General features: G+C 38.6%; 1 protein-coding gene across 5 annotated transcripts in view; it reads right to left on the bottom strand.

The window, feature by feature from the left end:
- snx19b (sorting nexin 19b) overlaps positions 1–15,273 on the bottom strand; it is a 50,460-nt gene extending 35,187 nt beyond the window's left edge. For 4 of the 5 annotated variants that reach the window (XR_011087074.1, XR_007482718.1, XR_007482713.1 and 1 more), the window contains exons 1-11: positions 15,139–15,273; positions 14,251–14,486; positions 12,460–12,654; positions 10,876–12,072; positions 9,546–9,744; positions 9,347–9,447; positions 9,132–9,251; positions 7,559–7,683; positions 6,600–6,693; positions 6,358–6,511; positions 4,157–4,298 (exon numbers count right to left, since the gene is read on the bottom strand). Coding sequence is in view for 2 of the 5 variants with exons in the window: in XM_049725688.1 (XP_049581645.1) it covers positions 4,157–4,298; positions 6,358–6,511; positions 6,600–6,693; positions 7,559–7,683; positions 9,132–9,251; positions 9,347–9,447; positions 9,546–9,744; positions 10,876–12,072; positions 12,460–12,654; positions 14,251–14,454 (2,531 nt within the window). In the remaining 3 variants the exon portion in view is untranslated. Of the gene's footprint in view, positions 1–917; positions 3,322–4,156; positions 4,299–6,357; positions 6,512–6,599; positions 6,694–7,558; positions 7,684–9,131; positions 9,252–9,346; positions 9,448–9,545; positions 9,745–10,875; positions 12,073–12,459; positions 12,655–14,250; positions 14,487–15,138 lie in introns of those variants that run through there. The other variant, XM_049725694.2, reaches the window with a different exon arrangement.
- Positions 15,274–15,616: the final 343 nt, after the last annotated feature.

Raw genomic sequence — 15,616 nt, 5'->3', positions numbered from 1 at the left:
GTATACATATATGCCGAGCTGACAAACAACTGTTCCGTTGATTTCTTCTGCCATTTATGGTAAACACAGACGAGTAAACACAGACGAGTAAAACGCAGTTCTGTTTGAGCTAAAATAAGCCAACGTTTTTCAACACACAATGTCATTGCACAAGTATGTCTCTGGCGACAGAAGACGAACCATAACTTCGGAGGCACATCTCAGGGCCCCGACTCAGGTGCGTAGCGAAAACAGACACAGAGAGGAGAGGGGGGCCTATGAGCTGCTGCATGACTTCATAACACTCCCGTCTTTATTTACAACACAGTATTTATCCCTCATCAAGATCGTTTTGCAAGCATCCAAGGGGTGTCTGGTTGCGTCCTACTTGCTTTTCATGTAACTCGATTAACGATAATTAGGTGTCGTATTCACTTGTTGTGACATGTTGTGACAACAGCGTTGTGTGTATTTCATAACCTTAACAAGAATTCACTTACTAGCATATAAATTAGCCTTTAAATAATTATTTTTGCTTTATTCTAACATTAGCAGGACATACGAGCAAGCTAATTGAATTTGTACACTGAATATTTATAATCAGTTGCAGCATAAAGAAATGACTCCAAAATGCTATAAACATAATGACCAATAAGTCAAACAAACCTTGACGGAATCTACTATGCATGTGTTTATGTCTGTGAAGTAATCTGGGATTTAGATAGTATGATTCAAACAACTGACTGGACAATGTGACTAAAATTGGCAATGTCATCTCAGCATGCCTTTCGTGATTATTGCTTTAACTCTGACCTGACACAAACCACAAAGACAGCCTGCTTCCACATTGAGTGTCTAGGTATGGCCGAGGAACAGCATGTACGGAGATGTCACACCTCCTCAGTCTAACAAAGCTGAGCACATCTTATGTAACAACCATCTTTTTATCCAATTCTCTCGTCGCATCTTATCAATTGCACATTTGTTACGTATAGCTTACTGGTCAGACAAAAACTGCCAGGGAGTGAATTCCTGCTGCCATTAGGACTGAGATTAATGACCCAATATAACCAATGAACGAGCCAAAACCTTAAAAAAAAAAAAAAAAAGGCATCTGAACTGCAAAAACCAACTCATCAAATAATAAAGACCAGATTTCTAGGGAATCATGTTTAACTTACCATTTTACTGACAAGCATGTTGTGTTAGCGTATGGTGAAAAAAAAAAAAAAAAAAAGGCTCTCTTCGTAAGAAGTGCCGGTTGAAACACTGTGTCCAAAATCCTAGACCCTTGGAACAACTGCTGTTAAAATCCCGTCTGGAAGACCGTTAGTCATATGACGGGTAACAAATCAGGCCTCATCAAACCCAAACACAAATGGCTACACTAGGAAGCCTACTAATACTGTAAATCAAAAACAGATACATGGTAATAAATATTTTTGGATGTGGTAAATTTGGTGAATCTGGGCTTTTCCTCAACTTTTCCAAGTCTGCAGCTGACTAAACGACCTGTTACTGCAAATTGATCTGGTCAACATGGTATTAGAAGAGACACAGTTGTGTTGTGTCTAAGGTCATTAGTATCACACATTGCTTTTTTCTTCTCCACTAATAAGCACCTTTTTACCATCCCAATTAAATAAACCTGTGCATTGTGTAAAAAGTAACCATAACCAATTACTATAATGAGCAAATTAGACATTGCCTATAATTTGAGAAAAAACCCATGTTTATATGGCCTTAATATATAGAACAGTCCTTACAAAAATAGGCCTTTTACCACGTGTAGGCAAATAACCACATACTCAGAAACGGGGTTTTGGGGTTTAGGTTCAAAAACAATGTTATGGTCATTGAGTCCTTACTACAGTAAGATGTCACATTCATTTACAGCAATTGAACCTCAAGCAAAAATTCAATGCCAGAGAAACATCCCTCCAATAGTGAAGCAGAAACAGCGACACAAACAGTGGAGGGGTGTGTGTGTGTGTGTGTGGGGGGGGGGGGGGGGGGGGGGGGGGGGTCACAGAAGGATTGAGGTCATTCCCAAAGGACAACTGCTGACAGGCTTTGAATCCTCCACTCATCCTCACCTAGGATATCAAGTTGTCATCAAAGACTCGCAGTCCAATTGGAAGTGTTTATATGAGCATTAATATGCCATTTTAGGAAGTAAAAATAAAGAATCACTCCGTCATTTAGAGACAGGTGCAGAAGAGGACTGGGGGCACTGCAGCACCATTTGAACTTCAGAGAGGATAAATATATTGTAATGTAAAGGAAGCAAACACACATTCCAAAACAAAGCCAGAGAGGGGTAAATTGATATACTTCCTACATAACTTGGAAATGAAACACTAAATAAGTTTACTATAAATTAACTAGATCGCTGACTAGATCTCAAATGTTGGAAGGGGGAGGACCACTACAACATGTTGAAACACAGTGAAATACTTTAAGGTTTGTTGATCTTTGTGCCAGGATTTGGAATCAAATTTAGGCAACTGTATTAAGTAATCACATCCCATGCCAAAGGGGTTACTCTGAAAACCTTATTGTAAAATTAGGATCATAACAACAAGCCAGATTGTCTCCACAGCTGGAACCAGTGTTTCTTCCTGATAGCATTCTAAGAAGAAAAATCCCACCGATTCTTAAATGTAGGGGAGAAGATGCTCCTGTGTGCTGTCCAACAATATGATAAATGAGAGGAAAAACCTGCCACACAAAGCTGTCACTGAAGCGCTGACAGACTGCTGCCTAATATAGGCGAGGTCAAACAAAAGCACAAGGCCTGTCATGCTTGGCCATTGGAACTATTTAAAATAGCGGACACCGTATCAAAATGAAGCAACAATATTTTGGTACCGACACCCTCGGGAGCATCAGGTCACACACTATTAGACTAGAAGGCCAGAAGTGGACGGCACCGTCGGCATATTAGTTTACTGGCAGCTATTTGACATACCTATCGAAACAAATGTTTGGGTACTTTATCACGGGACAACTTCTTCAAGGTCACTGGTGCTGTAATGTACAGACAGTGTTTCATTGCAGTTTTTATTTTACAACAAATCTAAAATGGAAGATCATAAAAATATCAAAAATCAAAGCAACCTCCACTAACATTGCTTATTTTTGGAAAAACATTGCAGCGGCCAGTAATTCAGTTTTCATCAACCCTATAAACTCTCCCAACACCCATAATGTCCGCTGTGTCTCTCTGGCTTGTAATCTCCCCTCTCTGTGGAATCTCCACTAGGAAAAACGTTTTTTCAAGTCCCGGCCTGGCAAAATCTACCGTCTGAGTTCAAACGTAGTTTCCAGCAATTCTCTGTGCTGAAAGAAAAAAAAAAACTTGAAAAAACATCTACACTGAAAGCCAAGAGTGATCCAACGTAAAAGTCAAGTCTAAATTCCAGCTGGAATGTTCAAAACATATTTTGTTCTTATTAAAATTACATTTTTGTCATACATCTGGTTAGGAAGTCCAATGTGACAGCCCAGTAAGCACTGGTGAAATATTGTGGAATCTTCCAATGTTTATAAGTTGCTCATCCCTGCTTTAAAGTGTTATTTTCTGTGTTAGTATCACAGAGTTAATTTCATTTAAAAAAAAAAAATAAATAATAATATTTCTCTCCACTTACACAATCATTGAGACCGTAAACATTTTGCTTTCAGTGCTTAACCTTAATTTCTGCATGGAAGTTGCTATAAATGTAGCAGATAAGTCAAAATAATTCTCTAAACACGTCTAAGTGTGGGCAAGTCAACTTTCAAAATGTTCATTTACTTCCACAATGAATTGTCATTTTTCAAATCCAATTTATTTTCATTTACTTTCACATTCAATTGATGTCATTTTTCAAATCCAATGTATTAGCCAAAGCCAAAGAAGTATCACTTAAACCCCTAGCTTCTCTCACTCACTCTACATTTGCTCACTGTGGATTTTTTTGATTTATTGGAACTCTGATGTGAATGATGACACAATTTATTAACGTCACTAAATTGTACTTAACGTTATGTTAAAATACAGAAACTGGTTATTATTATTTTATTCATTTGGCTGAAGCAACTCAAGTATATTATTTGTTGGTAGTATAGTTTGACTATTCTCGATTTAAAAAAATATGCTTCTTACTAAATTAGTTTCTTCATTTAATATCACCTGTTAATAAGGGTCCCAAACAGCAACCTGATGGTCCTTTGAATGTTCTCAGTGCACAGCCAACTCCACTGCTCTCTCATGATCAGACACAGGATGTTCAAAGTGACGTCAGCCAATGCCATCTCAGCTGCACCTGTGCCCGCTGCATGCAAAACATAATTTGCCGTTATTGATATCTAATCCAAATATAACAACATTGCTTCATATTAAACATGCCAAGGTATGATGGCTTACAATCATGCAGCAGACACGGCGTTGGTTTCTCTATTTTATCTCTACAATAACACTGCCCTCTAGTGTAACAATTACAATACTTCGTCTCCAACAATTAACGTTGGAGATGAAGTATTGTTCCATAGTGTTTTGTGGAACTGGATTATGTATTTTAGGGATATTCAAACCTTTTCCTCCAAGTGCTGCATGAAGACAAATGGATGAATGAAAGGACCACTTTGACCTCCTTAATAATAATTTATCAAAGCAAGTTAAAACAACTAAATCAAGAAATTATGCATTGTTTTCATATATATTATAGTTACTTCAGAAAAAAATTAACATCATAGCTGTTTGTTAAATGTAGCAAATATTTTAGAATTTTTCTGAATTTTGGGGTGGCCCACTAAATTAGATCCACCACTGCACTAAGCAGCAACCGAATCGCCAAATTAAAAAAATAAAATAAAAGCAAACTTCAAACTAAATTGCCAAAATCAAAATAAAAGCAAACTTAAATCTTTAAAGCATTTTTTACTTTTTTAAATAGCGCTGTGTTATGTGTAAAATGTCATTTTTAGCATCAGCCACATGCCACTGTAACACAAATGGCAGGCCATAAATGTCTCATGGACTGTACTTTGGAATAGCATTGAGAGGTCATCGCGTGACATAAGTTTTCATTAAATGGAGCGTCTGTCATCGCGCCGTGCGACTATGACTGGGGTTGTCAAATCCTTTCCCCTGCCTATCCAAGCCTCAGTGTGTTTAGCGGGGTTTTATTTTGAAGTCCAAGAAGAGAAAACCTGGCATCCTTGAATGAAAGTAAACTGCCCTTCAAAACCATTCAATGGCCCCAAAATGAGCACGTTCACAAAAATGCCCACGGAGCAAAAATGTGATATATACGTTCAGTTTACGTTGGCTCAAAATATGAACAAGTTCATGAACTTTAGTTCATTGAACACATTCAGGTACAACACTGACTGTTAACATGGCCAGGATCTAAACTCTTCACACACACGAGGGCGGGGGCGTATCGGTTGAGTTGCGCATGCACGTCTTAGAACGGAAACCCCAAATAATCATTTGTCCTCGATTATATGAATTTAGAGATCGTCTGGAGCCAAAATCATGATTATGATCAAAATTCAATTAATTGAGCAGCCCTACATAATTGGCTAATTAAACTAAAACTAACTAGGGAGGTACAGGTGGAATTACATGCACTCACATTTACCAGCCATAACAACAATACCATTAAGTACCGTATTTTCTGGACTATAAGTTGCAGCTTTTTCCAGTTTGGCCGGGGGTGCAATTTATACCCAGGAGCGACTTATGTGTGAAATTATTGTCACATTATATTATTTCACATGTTATTTTCACACTACACCGCATGAGGGTGCTCTAGGCCTGTGGAATAATTGGAACTGAAACTGATGATGAGTCTGACGTAAACCACATAGAAGAGGAAGCACTGCGTCTTCTACTTCCAGAGTTAGCGAAGTTGTTTATACTAAGTGAGAGAGGATGAAGATTTTGTTGGATTTAATAATTTGGAGTGACACGGGTGGTTCGATAAACTGGTTAGCATGTTATTTATGCTATAGTTATTTGAATAACTCTTAATATATTATGTCAGGCACAATTCTCAATTCCTTGTTTATGTGTTTATGTAACGTTAGCATACCGTACCGTTCAGCCTGTTGTTGCGTATTCTATTTTAATTTCAAATTGCCTTTCAAGATGAGATATATGTTCTTGGTGTTGGATTTCATCAAATAAATTTACCCCAAAAATGCGACTTATACTCCGGTGCGACGTATGTCTTTTTGTTCTTTATTATGCATTTTATGGCTGGTGCGACTTATACTCCGGAAAATACGGTAATTACTTTTAGCTTTGTCTAGTTTTTGCATAGTTAACTTGTCTAAAGTGTTGATAACAACAATAATGCCATTACAATGAGAGTCCCACCCCCTTACCATGTCCTTGTCTTTGCTTTCTGATGGTACAGTCATTCTGTCTGTATAGTGTAACAATTGGACTGTCCCTGCAATTTGGCAAAGATGTGGCAGACAGATTCTCTTCTCTACTGATAAAATTTTGAAGGTCCTCCAAAGACATCCCATTAAACACCTGTGAGTGTACAGCAAATAAAAAATAAAAAACATTACCAAAACAATAAAATGCCACTGTGGAAAAGTCAAAATAATTTGTGGCTTACTGTATGGGTTTGTTCCAGGCTAAACAGGACAGGTGCTCTTATATCAGAGCCATTCATAAATGGGATGCTTTTGCTGGGAAATTTCAGCCGTGACCTAAAAAGAGGAAAAGAAAATCCCTTGTCATCTTGCAATACTTTATGTTGACAAGTACACAAAATTGTATACTGTTAGTGTTATGGAAGTATTAATGGTAATTCAAAGTCGTATGTAACTATCAAACTGTGTGTTTCATGAGTTGAAAAAGCAACGTAAATATTAGTGTAGTCAAGTTCACATTGATGAGTGAACTGTACCTGCGTGAAGCTGTCTGTTTGTGCATCGTTTGTGCTGGTGTGTGCCGTAATTTCATTTGGGTTCATTTGGAGCAGAACTCTAGATGACCTATAAAGTAATCTCTTATAACTACAAAAACGTAGCAGCAAAAAAAAAAAGTGTTTACGGCACAAACCAGCACAAATGAAGCACAAACGAAACAGACTCACTTGTGGTAAGGAAGCCATACCTTCCTTCAGAAGTGGGGGTACTATCGCTTACCATCAAAACCACAACTGCATCTTGTCATTGCAAAATAACATTAGGGTTATTGCTTGACTTTCATCCACAAAGTGGATGCATATGTGCCAATTCAGCACAATCAGAGACCGACACAACATGAAATCTCAAGATCCTCCGATTAGCCACACATGCTCGATTAGCAAGTGGCTGACCAGGCCTTATGCTAACTAACCAGTGGTTTGCCGATCCTATTTACAATGCACACCGTAATTAATATTGAACAATTTCCCACGGCAGAGCTGAATATCTCTCACGGCACACCAGTGTGCCGCGGCACAGTGGTTGGGAAACACTGCTGTACAGGGAAGGAAGGTTGCAAATCTTATAATGCACGTCTCAACATTCACATTTGTTATGTTGAAGGCATTTTCTATTTTGGGATTTTTTTTCTCAAATCACATACTTGCTCTTTTTATCAGTATTAAGTTTCCCCCCATCCAGCTCGCCTTCATTTTCGTCAGTTGGGCTCTGAGGCTCTGAACGAGGAAACGCTGTCTTCAGAGTGTCCACGATTGCATTCACCACAATCTACATCGACACACAATATTACAAACAAGCAATCATTGCAGCATGTGCATTCATCAAGCTCCTAATATTGCATCTACGACAAGTCAACCTAATGATAATTATTTCAATGGCAAAATAAGGCAACTACCGTACTTTTCGGACTATAAGCCGCAACTTTTTACTCAAATTTTGAACCCTGCGGTTTAATAGTCCAGTGTGGGTTATCTATGGATTTTTTCCGTTATTTTTGTGATGACTTGATCACTTTTATACACTCGTAAAAAGGCTGTGGACCGCTGTTGTGCAGCACCGCATTGCTGGGCGGAGGGATATGTGACACGGTCACTGGGGAGAGAAGTGGTGGTTGATCGCATGTCCATCCGCCAGGCAAATAGTGCCGTATAATTCACACAAAGGAGAGAACGAGATCAAGACGGATATTACTGAAAGGAAGCTTTAATACACAAACCGTCATTATGGGGTACAAAAGAAATGCATATTATACTGCTCTTAAGTTAAAGGCAGTCGATTTGGCCCATTGTTGATGACATCGTGTTGCGTCATCCTTTTCTTTCTTTATTTCCCAGTCACATCTACTCTGGAGCTATACGTGTAGTTCGCTAGTTTAATGTAACTTAGCGCTTCATGCATGAATAAAATTAGCATGAACAGACGCTCATCATGGAAAATGCATAAAAGCGACGGCGAAAGAGAGACTGAGAAAGTGTGTGGCGAAGGATCTCTAATGCTATTCCAATCGGACACTGAGGAGGAAGACTTTGATGGTTTCAGTGCACAGGAGGAAGATGAAGACGGCTCTTTTACTGGCTCTTCTATTTACTTTTACTGGTATATTTTTTTAACCAGCCCTGTTAGGGCTGTGCTACCGTGTTACTGCTGTATTACCGCCACGTCTCAGTGACTTTTACCGGTATGTTTTTTTTAATCCAGCCCTATTAGTGCTGTGTTACCTCCGTGTTGCTGCGGTATTACTGCCACATCACAGGCAGTGTTCGGAAAGAAATGTTAAGGTATGTTATTAAAACTTTGAAAAGGCTTTCTGTGTACCGTCTTTCTTTTTAAATAACTCGCGTGCACACTTCCGTGTTGCTGCAGTACTACTGCTGCGTCACAGGCAGCGTTTAGAAAGACATGTTAAAGTATGTTATTAAAACTTTAAAAAAGGCTTTCTGTGGACTGTCTTTCTTTATAAATAATTCGTGCGCACGTGCGGCTTATAGTCCGGTGCGGCTCATATGAGAAAAAAATGAAATATCCCCAAATTTTAGCTGGTGCGGTTTATAGTCTGAAAATTACGGTAATTAGCATTACTACCCTACAAAGAAGTACTGGACTGTCTAGCCAGACTACAGAACATTATCTTTAAATGAGTGTAATTAAATGTGTGTACTGCACGCATTTTTATAGTGTGCACAGCAACTCTTCAGTTAAGGCCAATGCAAACAAACCTTGTCAATGCGGGAAACTATAAAAGGTTTCTTGACGAAGGCAATCCGGGCATCGGTATTAAGCGCCAGAAACTCCTGCATCTGTTCACTGTTGGCTATTTCAGGAATAGCACAAAGATGCTAGGGGAAATCAAAAACATGTAGTTGTTTTTTTAGGAAAAACAAATAAGCATTACATTGGGCTCGATTTAATGAAATATAAATGACTAACACACCTTTAGAAAGGTCTCCAGCATTCCTTTTCTGGCCTCTATCTTGTCACTGTCCATGTTTCCAAAGGGCATGTCCGGGAATATTTTCTTTGGACCTTTTACACCTTCAAAAGTATAAATGGGAAATAATATACATGTGGGCACATACTGTACATTTTGATTAGAAGGCCCAATTCAAAATCGAATAATCTTCTAAACATACCTTTGATGAGTTTCTTTAGTTCTGTTCTCTCTTCCACGCGTGCTTGTAGGTTAAGAAATTCACTGTATCGTCTGTTGACCATATGGTAGGCCACTGGGTGAATGGAAGATGGACTTTCAAAACTTGAGTGCAATGTGTCTCCATCCTCTGAGAATGACTGGATACGCTCTGGTTTATCACAACACATCGCTGTCTCATACTGAAAGACATCAATAAAAAATACAGCTTGACATAAATCTATATACTGTATAGTTAAGGGTCACCCAGACAATTTAGTCTTGTTTTCTGTGAAAACTAACACAATTGCACAAGGGTTTTCAAGGGTTTCCTAACCAAATTAGCAAACAAAGCACTGGAGGGACGGTTGCTGGAAATGAGCCGTTATACACGTATGTAGATATTGCATTAAAAACCAGACGTTTGCAGTTAGAATTTACCACATTAACAAGGTGTAGAGTGTATTCCTGATTAGTTTTAGCTATTTTTTAATATATATATATATATATATATATATATATATATATATATATATATATATATATATATATATATATATATATATATATATATATACACATATATATATATACATATATATATATATACATATGTACGTACATACATACATACATACATACATACATACATACATACACACATACACACACACGTGCCTATTCACTTTCTCTGAATTGTTTTGCTATGTGGTACGCCATGAATTTTTTTGTGACGTGAAATATGTGCATTGGCTTAGCTTCAGGTGTTTCAGGCTTGATGTTTTAACATGTGTGTCTTTTTGACTGGCTGACAGGATTCAGCCTTCATTACTTTGGCAATGTCTCTGGTCACACCTTGTAGTTGTGGGACCTCCATGTAGGTTATACAGTACGTCCTGACGACACCTAGACTGGAGGGCAATCTGTTCCTATCGTGTATCAGTCTTTGTAAATATTTGGCAGTTACCGGCAATTTGACTTTGTTTTTGTTTTTGTTTTAACTTGTTTCTTTTTGACTGGCTGACAGAATTCAGCCTTCATTACTTTGGCAATGTCTCTGTCACACCTTGTACTTCTGGGAACTTCATGTACGTTATACAGTAAGTGCAGAATATATTTGCACTGGAGGGCAATCTGTTCCTATCATGTGTAATAAGTCTGTGTAAGTATTTGGCAGTTACCAGTAATTTGACTTTTTTTTTTCCTCAACATGTTTCATCTAAAAATGTTTGTTGCAATTGAACCATAATGAATGACAGACTGTATTTCTTCACATCTGAACACTGACAACTTGTTGTTGTTGTTGCTGCTGCTGTTTTAAATGCTGTTCTTACCTTGATTGTGTAAAGTGTGTACGGGTGTGACCCAGTCCCACGGTGTTCCTTAGCTGTGATTGTGCCAGTAATACGAAGGTTTTGGATAATTATCGGTCCATCGGGGCTGCTTAGAGGCTCAAAACTAAATGAAGGCAAGGGGGACGAACCATGCAATGGGCTTATGACAGTTGGTTCATTGGTGTTCCTCATTGGTTCAACACCCAGCGGAAGCTCCTTTGCTTGGCTTTCTGAAGAGAAGCTACCTTCACTTTCCAAGTTCTGAAGGCTGCTGACTGAGGGATTTTTCATTCCTTCCAATGAGCAATTTGAGTGCTCTGATGTGTCTGAATTCAACAAGACTATTGGGCAGAAAACATCTAATTGATTGGAGCAAAGACCCTCCAAGTTTTGACCATTATTGCTTTCAATTCCACATTCCTTAGGTTGGTCACAGAAAGCATCCTCTTCTGTCATGACCAAGGAGTTGATGGAACTCAGTTTGTAGTTGCCTAATGGAGATTCCAAGTCGGAATCATTTTCTTGATAAAAGGAATTCGAGTTGATTCCACTCAAAGAATTTCTTAAAGTCTGACATGTCTCTTCAATATTGTTCTGTTGACAATAGACCTCCTCTGAATCCGTCCCATCGTGCATAGAGAGTTCAGGCAAGATCATATCTACAGAATGTTCCCTTTCTGTTTGAGCTTTTGGAGGAGGGACATCAGAATTGCTTTGCTGGGCGTTAGGAGTCTCTTGTGGTAAAGTGAGCTCTAATTCGGCACAGGGAAGCGGTACTAACAAATCCTGTGTCTCTTTTCTAATCATCTCCCTTGATTTATCAGAACTGCCAAATATGTCTATCATGAGAAGATTCAACCAGTCGGGTTCAGACATTTTATCAAAAAGAGGGAGCAGGACATTGCAGGTGATGAGTTCTCCAACAACAAATCGTCCTGTGCCTGTTTCCAAGTGAGGCGGGGGTACTAAAACATGCAGCAATAAGTCCACCAGAGTTCTTGTGTAATTGACTTCCACTGTCTCGCTGGTCATAACACAATGAGGTGTGGTAACCCTGGAATAGGCCTGCCACAACTTTTCCCTCTCACTATTCACTTTTGTAGTTGGAGACCCCTGCCGTTGGGAAACCAGCTCCTTGGCTCGAAGGTAATCCTGCAGATGGCAGCCAAACATTTCCAAGATCCTCTGGCTCAGTCTCTGCAGCAATACAAAAGACCAATAAATGTGAATGGCCTATTGATCTAGCCATACATCTTCAATCCCACTTATCAACCAGCTAGTTGCCACCTGGGTGTTGTTTTCTTAACAATTATAGTTACAAAATAATTGTTAAGTACAGAAAATAATTTACAGTCTAAATTAAACAAATGGTGCATTTCAGTTTCATAGCCATCAATATTATTGCCACAGAATTCAATGCATTCTGTATTTGGGTATTAGATTACATTTGACAGAATTATGGTGAGTTACAGGCGTGAAATTAAATGGTAAAATGTTATTACGTTTGCACAATATGTACAACATTTTTCCTTATAAGCCAAGTATATCCATTACCCAGCTATAGTGACAAAATACCGATAGTACCTTTCTGTCTAATTGCTTTGCACGGATCTTCAGCTCCATGCCCATAGAAATCATAGCCTCTTGAACCTCCTTTTCAAAGCCACTCTCAGAGGAAACAGTCTTGTACCAAGAAGAAACAAAGTCCCTGATAATCTTCCTCACTGAATTGTGGATTTCTTGGTCCAAGAGATGCTCATCCTCCTCAGTGGAAAGAATCTGAAAATGAGCAACAAGTGAGAGAAATTGGGGGTGTAGTATATAAGGGCTTAAGTGTCAAAACAAGTTCGTGTGATATATTAAAAAAAAAAACACAAGATAAAAAAAACTAGATGCACCCCATTTCACAAACAATTTTGTTAAACTGAGCTACTGGCTATGTTCAAAACTAATTGATTGCATCAACACATTAAAAGGGAGTCAGCACAAATATGGCACCATTCAAACTGCCTATGATTAACCCCAAATAAAGATCATATGCCCTAGTATAATTTATTTTTTTCATTTTTGTCATTGGAAGCCATGATCCGCAAAAAATTCCACAGCACAAGAGGTGTGTAATTTTTCAAAGCCATCAGTCTGGTGAAAGATACAAAACAATTTCCAAGATATTAAATAGCACATTGAACACAATGAAGACAGTCATCAAGCGGAGAAAATAGGGGCACCAGTGGCATCGCCAAACTTGGTTGCCTTTCTAAAACTGATGGGGGAAAAAAACAAGAAGAAAACTGTTCAGGGAGGATACCAGGAGAACAGCAACAACATTGAATCAATTGCAGGAATTTCTGGTCATTGAGCGCATCCAACAACAACCTTCCTTCACATTCAAATGTGTTTGGACGATTGAGTAGAGTGGCATGAAAGAATCCTTACAGTATCTCACAAAAACAACCAAGCCTGAGTATAAATCACAAAAACGCTGTTAAAATGCCCCCCCCCCCCCCCCCCCCCTAATGAATGTAGGAGGAAAATGTCTCATTAGTCTCCTAAAGCAAACTGAATATTTTGGCCACATTCCAGAAGGTTTGATGCCTTCATAACTGAATTGAATATTAAATATTGACAAAAATAACTTGTTGCTTCCATCATATTTATTCATGAAATTTGTACTGGCCCACTCAAGCAAGCGTCGTTGAATTTTAGGGGGCCTGTGACCTGTCAACGGGCCCGGGGTTACCTGACCAGCATTTAAGTGTGCAGAATATTTTAATGCTATCTAGTGGTGAACAAACAGAATGCAAAAACCTAAATTCAAAGCGTGTGCATGACAGTGCCTCAGAGAGCACACTTCACAAGCCTACCACCAGTGTCTTTAGCAGAAGTGAAAGCAAAATGTCATCACATATGTCTTGTGGTATTCCCTCAACTGATGAAGTGCATTGCAACACATGCTGTAATCATTGATCCAGCAAATTTCTGAGTGATTTGTCTCCTTTGGGTATCAGAGAGATGCCAGCAAAACATGTCAGCCTCCTGTGCATGTAAGATAATTATCAATTATTGGATCTACAATGATATTTTTAAAAAATGTACATTGATGTGATAGAACTTTTTTGTTTTGCATATTATTGATTTTAATTGTGGGTTTTTAAAACGAATGAACAGTACAGAATCAAAACATTCTACACACTGTCCATTTAATGTATAACCCTGCTTGTAATGTAAACTCGCTGACAGTTTTGCTTTTTATTAACTTGCATTGGGATTCATCAGAGAAGAGGGCCAATGGGATATATTGCTGTGAGGTCACTTTTAAAACAAATCAAATGTATAACACTTACTTATTTGGAGTATATAAGTGATTATTTTTACCTGTTCCAGAGTGAAAAACCTCTCCAAGTGAATCACGCTGTTGGATTCCAGGATGGCCTGTGAGCCCAGCCAGCCCCCAAGTACCACAAGCAGGCTGGTGAACACGCACAGCAGCCAGATGTTAACAAGCAGATGGAAAAGAACAAGCCAAGCCAACAGTACGCCAAGGCCCAATAAACATCTCTGTCCCAGCACCTCTGCCATACTGAGGAATGCTTGTCAATCATGCATCAGACCTAAAAAACAAGAGGGAGACACTATGAGATGGGTATTGGTCACACACTGAAAAGAAAAAACATTCTACCATCTTATATTGTGTGAGAAAAATAGATATATTTTAAAAGTCAAAATAGTAGGAGAATAAATTCTCATCTCCTGGTGTCACTTTTTTGTCAACTCCAAGTCCATTTTTCATGCAAAGTAAGTTTTTGAAGAACGCATGAACATACACTCCCTCAACCATCCTGCTGAGTTCCACGGCATTACTAGCATGGTTATATCCATTCCATAATCAATCGGTTTTGAACATCGAATGCCAGTTAGCGAAGCGATTGCCTATTTAAGCTTATTTGTTGCTTAAATGAGACTCAATCGCACATAAACACAGACGAGGGTCGTGTTATGCTAATTTTTAACGTTTTAATATTAACATGTAACTAGTCGTTGCAATTGTAGTAGTGTAGCAGGGTAAATATGCGACGCGTTTATCTACACTTGTGATGCTGCACGTTAGAGTTGAAAACCGTTATGTATCTAAATGTAATATCCTTTCACGTTAACACTGGCGAAGAAACAAAATGACGAAATATTTGTCAGTGGTCGAAAAATACACTAACGATAACGTGGTTCCTTCATTGAATTGGTCAGAACGACATAGATATTGCTTACCTTACAGCATGCTTAGTATACTTAAAACAGAACAACAGTAACGTCCAAACAGTTTCAATCTCTCAATGAACAAGACCTCTCTTGTGAGCTGTGTACTTCCTGTAGCGTGACGTCATTGCCGGATGAAACGCCCACTAAAAAAATATGTTCATTACATTACATTACATTACATTACATTACATTACATTACATTACATATAATAATGTACGACCATTTATGTATGGCAAACGCTGTTTTTATTGTACTGTGTCCTGGATAACTTATGGTGTTTGAATTATTGACGATTTTCGTGTAATAAAGTTTAAATACTTGCAAAGTTTCGACTGCCGATTTTCAACCCTATATTCTGCCTGACCTCTGATCTGTAATTTCTCCTGCTCATCTCCCCCGACGTTCCAGTGACGTCAACCGTTTATATTGTGGGGAACGCACGCCGCGCAAGCAGGTGGGCTCCATCCGAACGGCTGATGTTGCTCT

This window comes from Syngnathus scovelli, chromosome 7, assembly GCF_024217435.2.
Source record: "Syngnathus scovelli strain Florida chromosome 7, RoL_Ssco_1.2, whole genome shotgun sequence".
NCBI classification, from domain to species: Eukaryota; Metazoa; Chordata; class Actinopteri; order Syngnathiformes; family Syngnathidae; genus Syngnathus; species Syngnathus scovelli.
The sequence above is the reverse complement of the archived record's forward strand: the minus strand, read 5'-3'. Positions and strand labels throughout refer to the sequence as shown.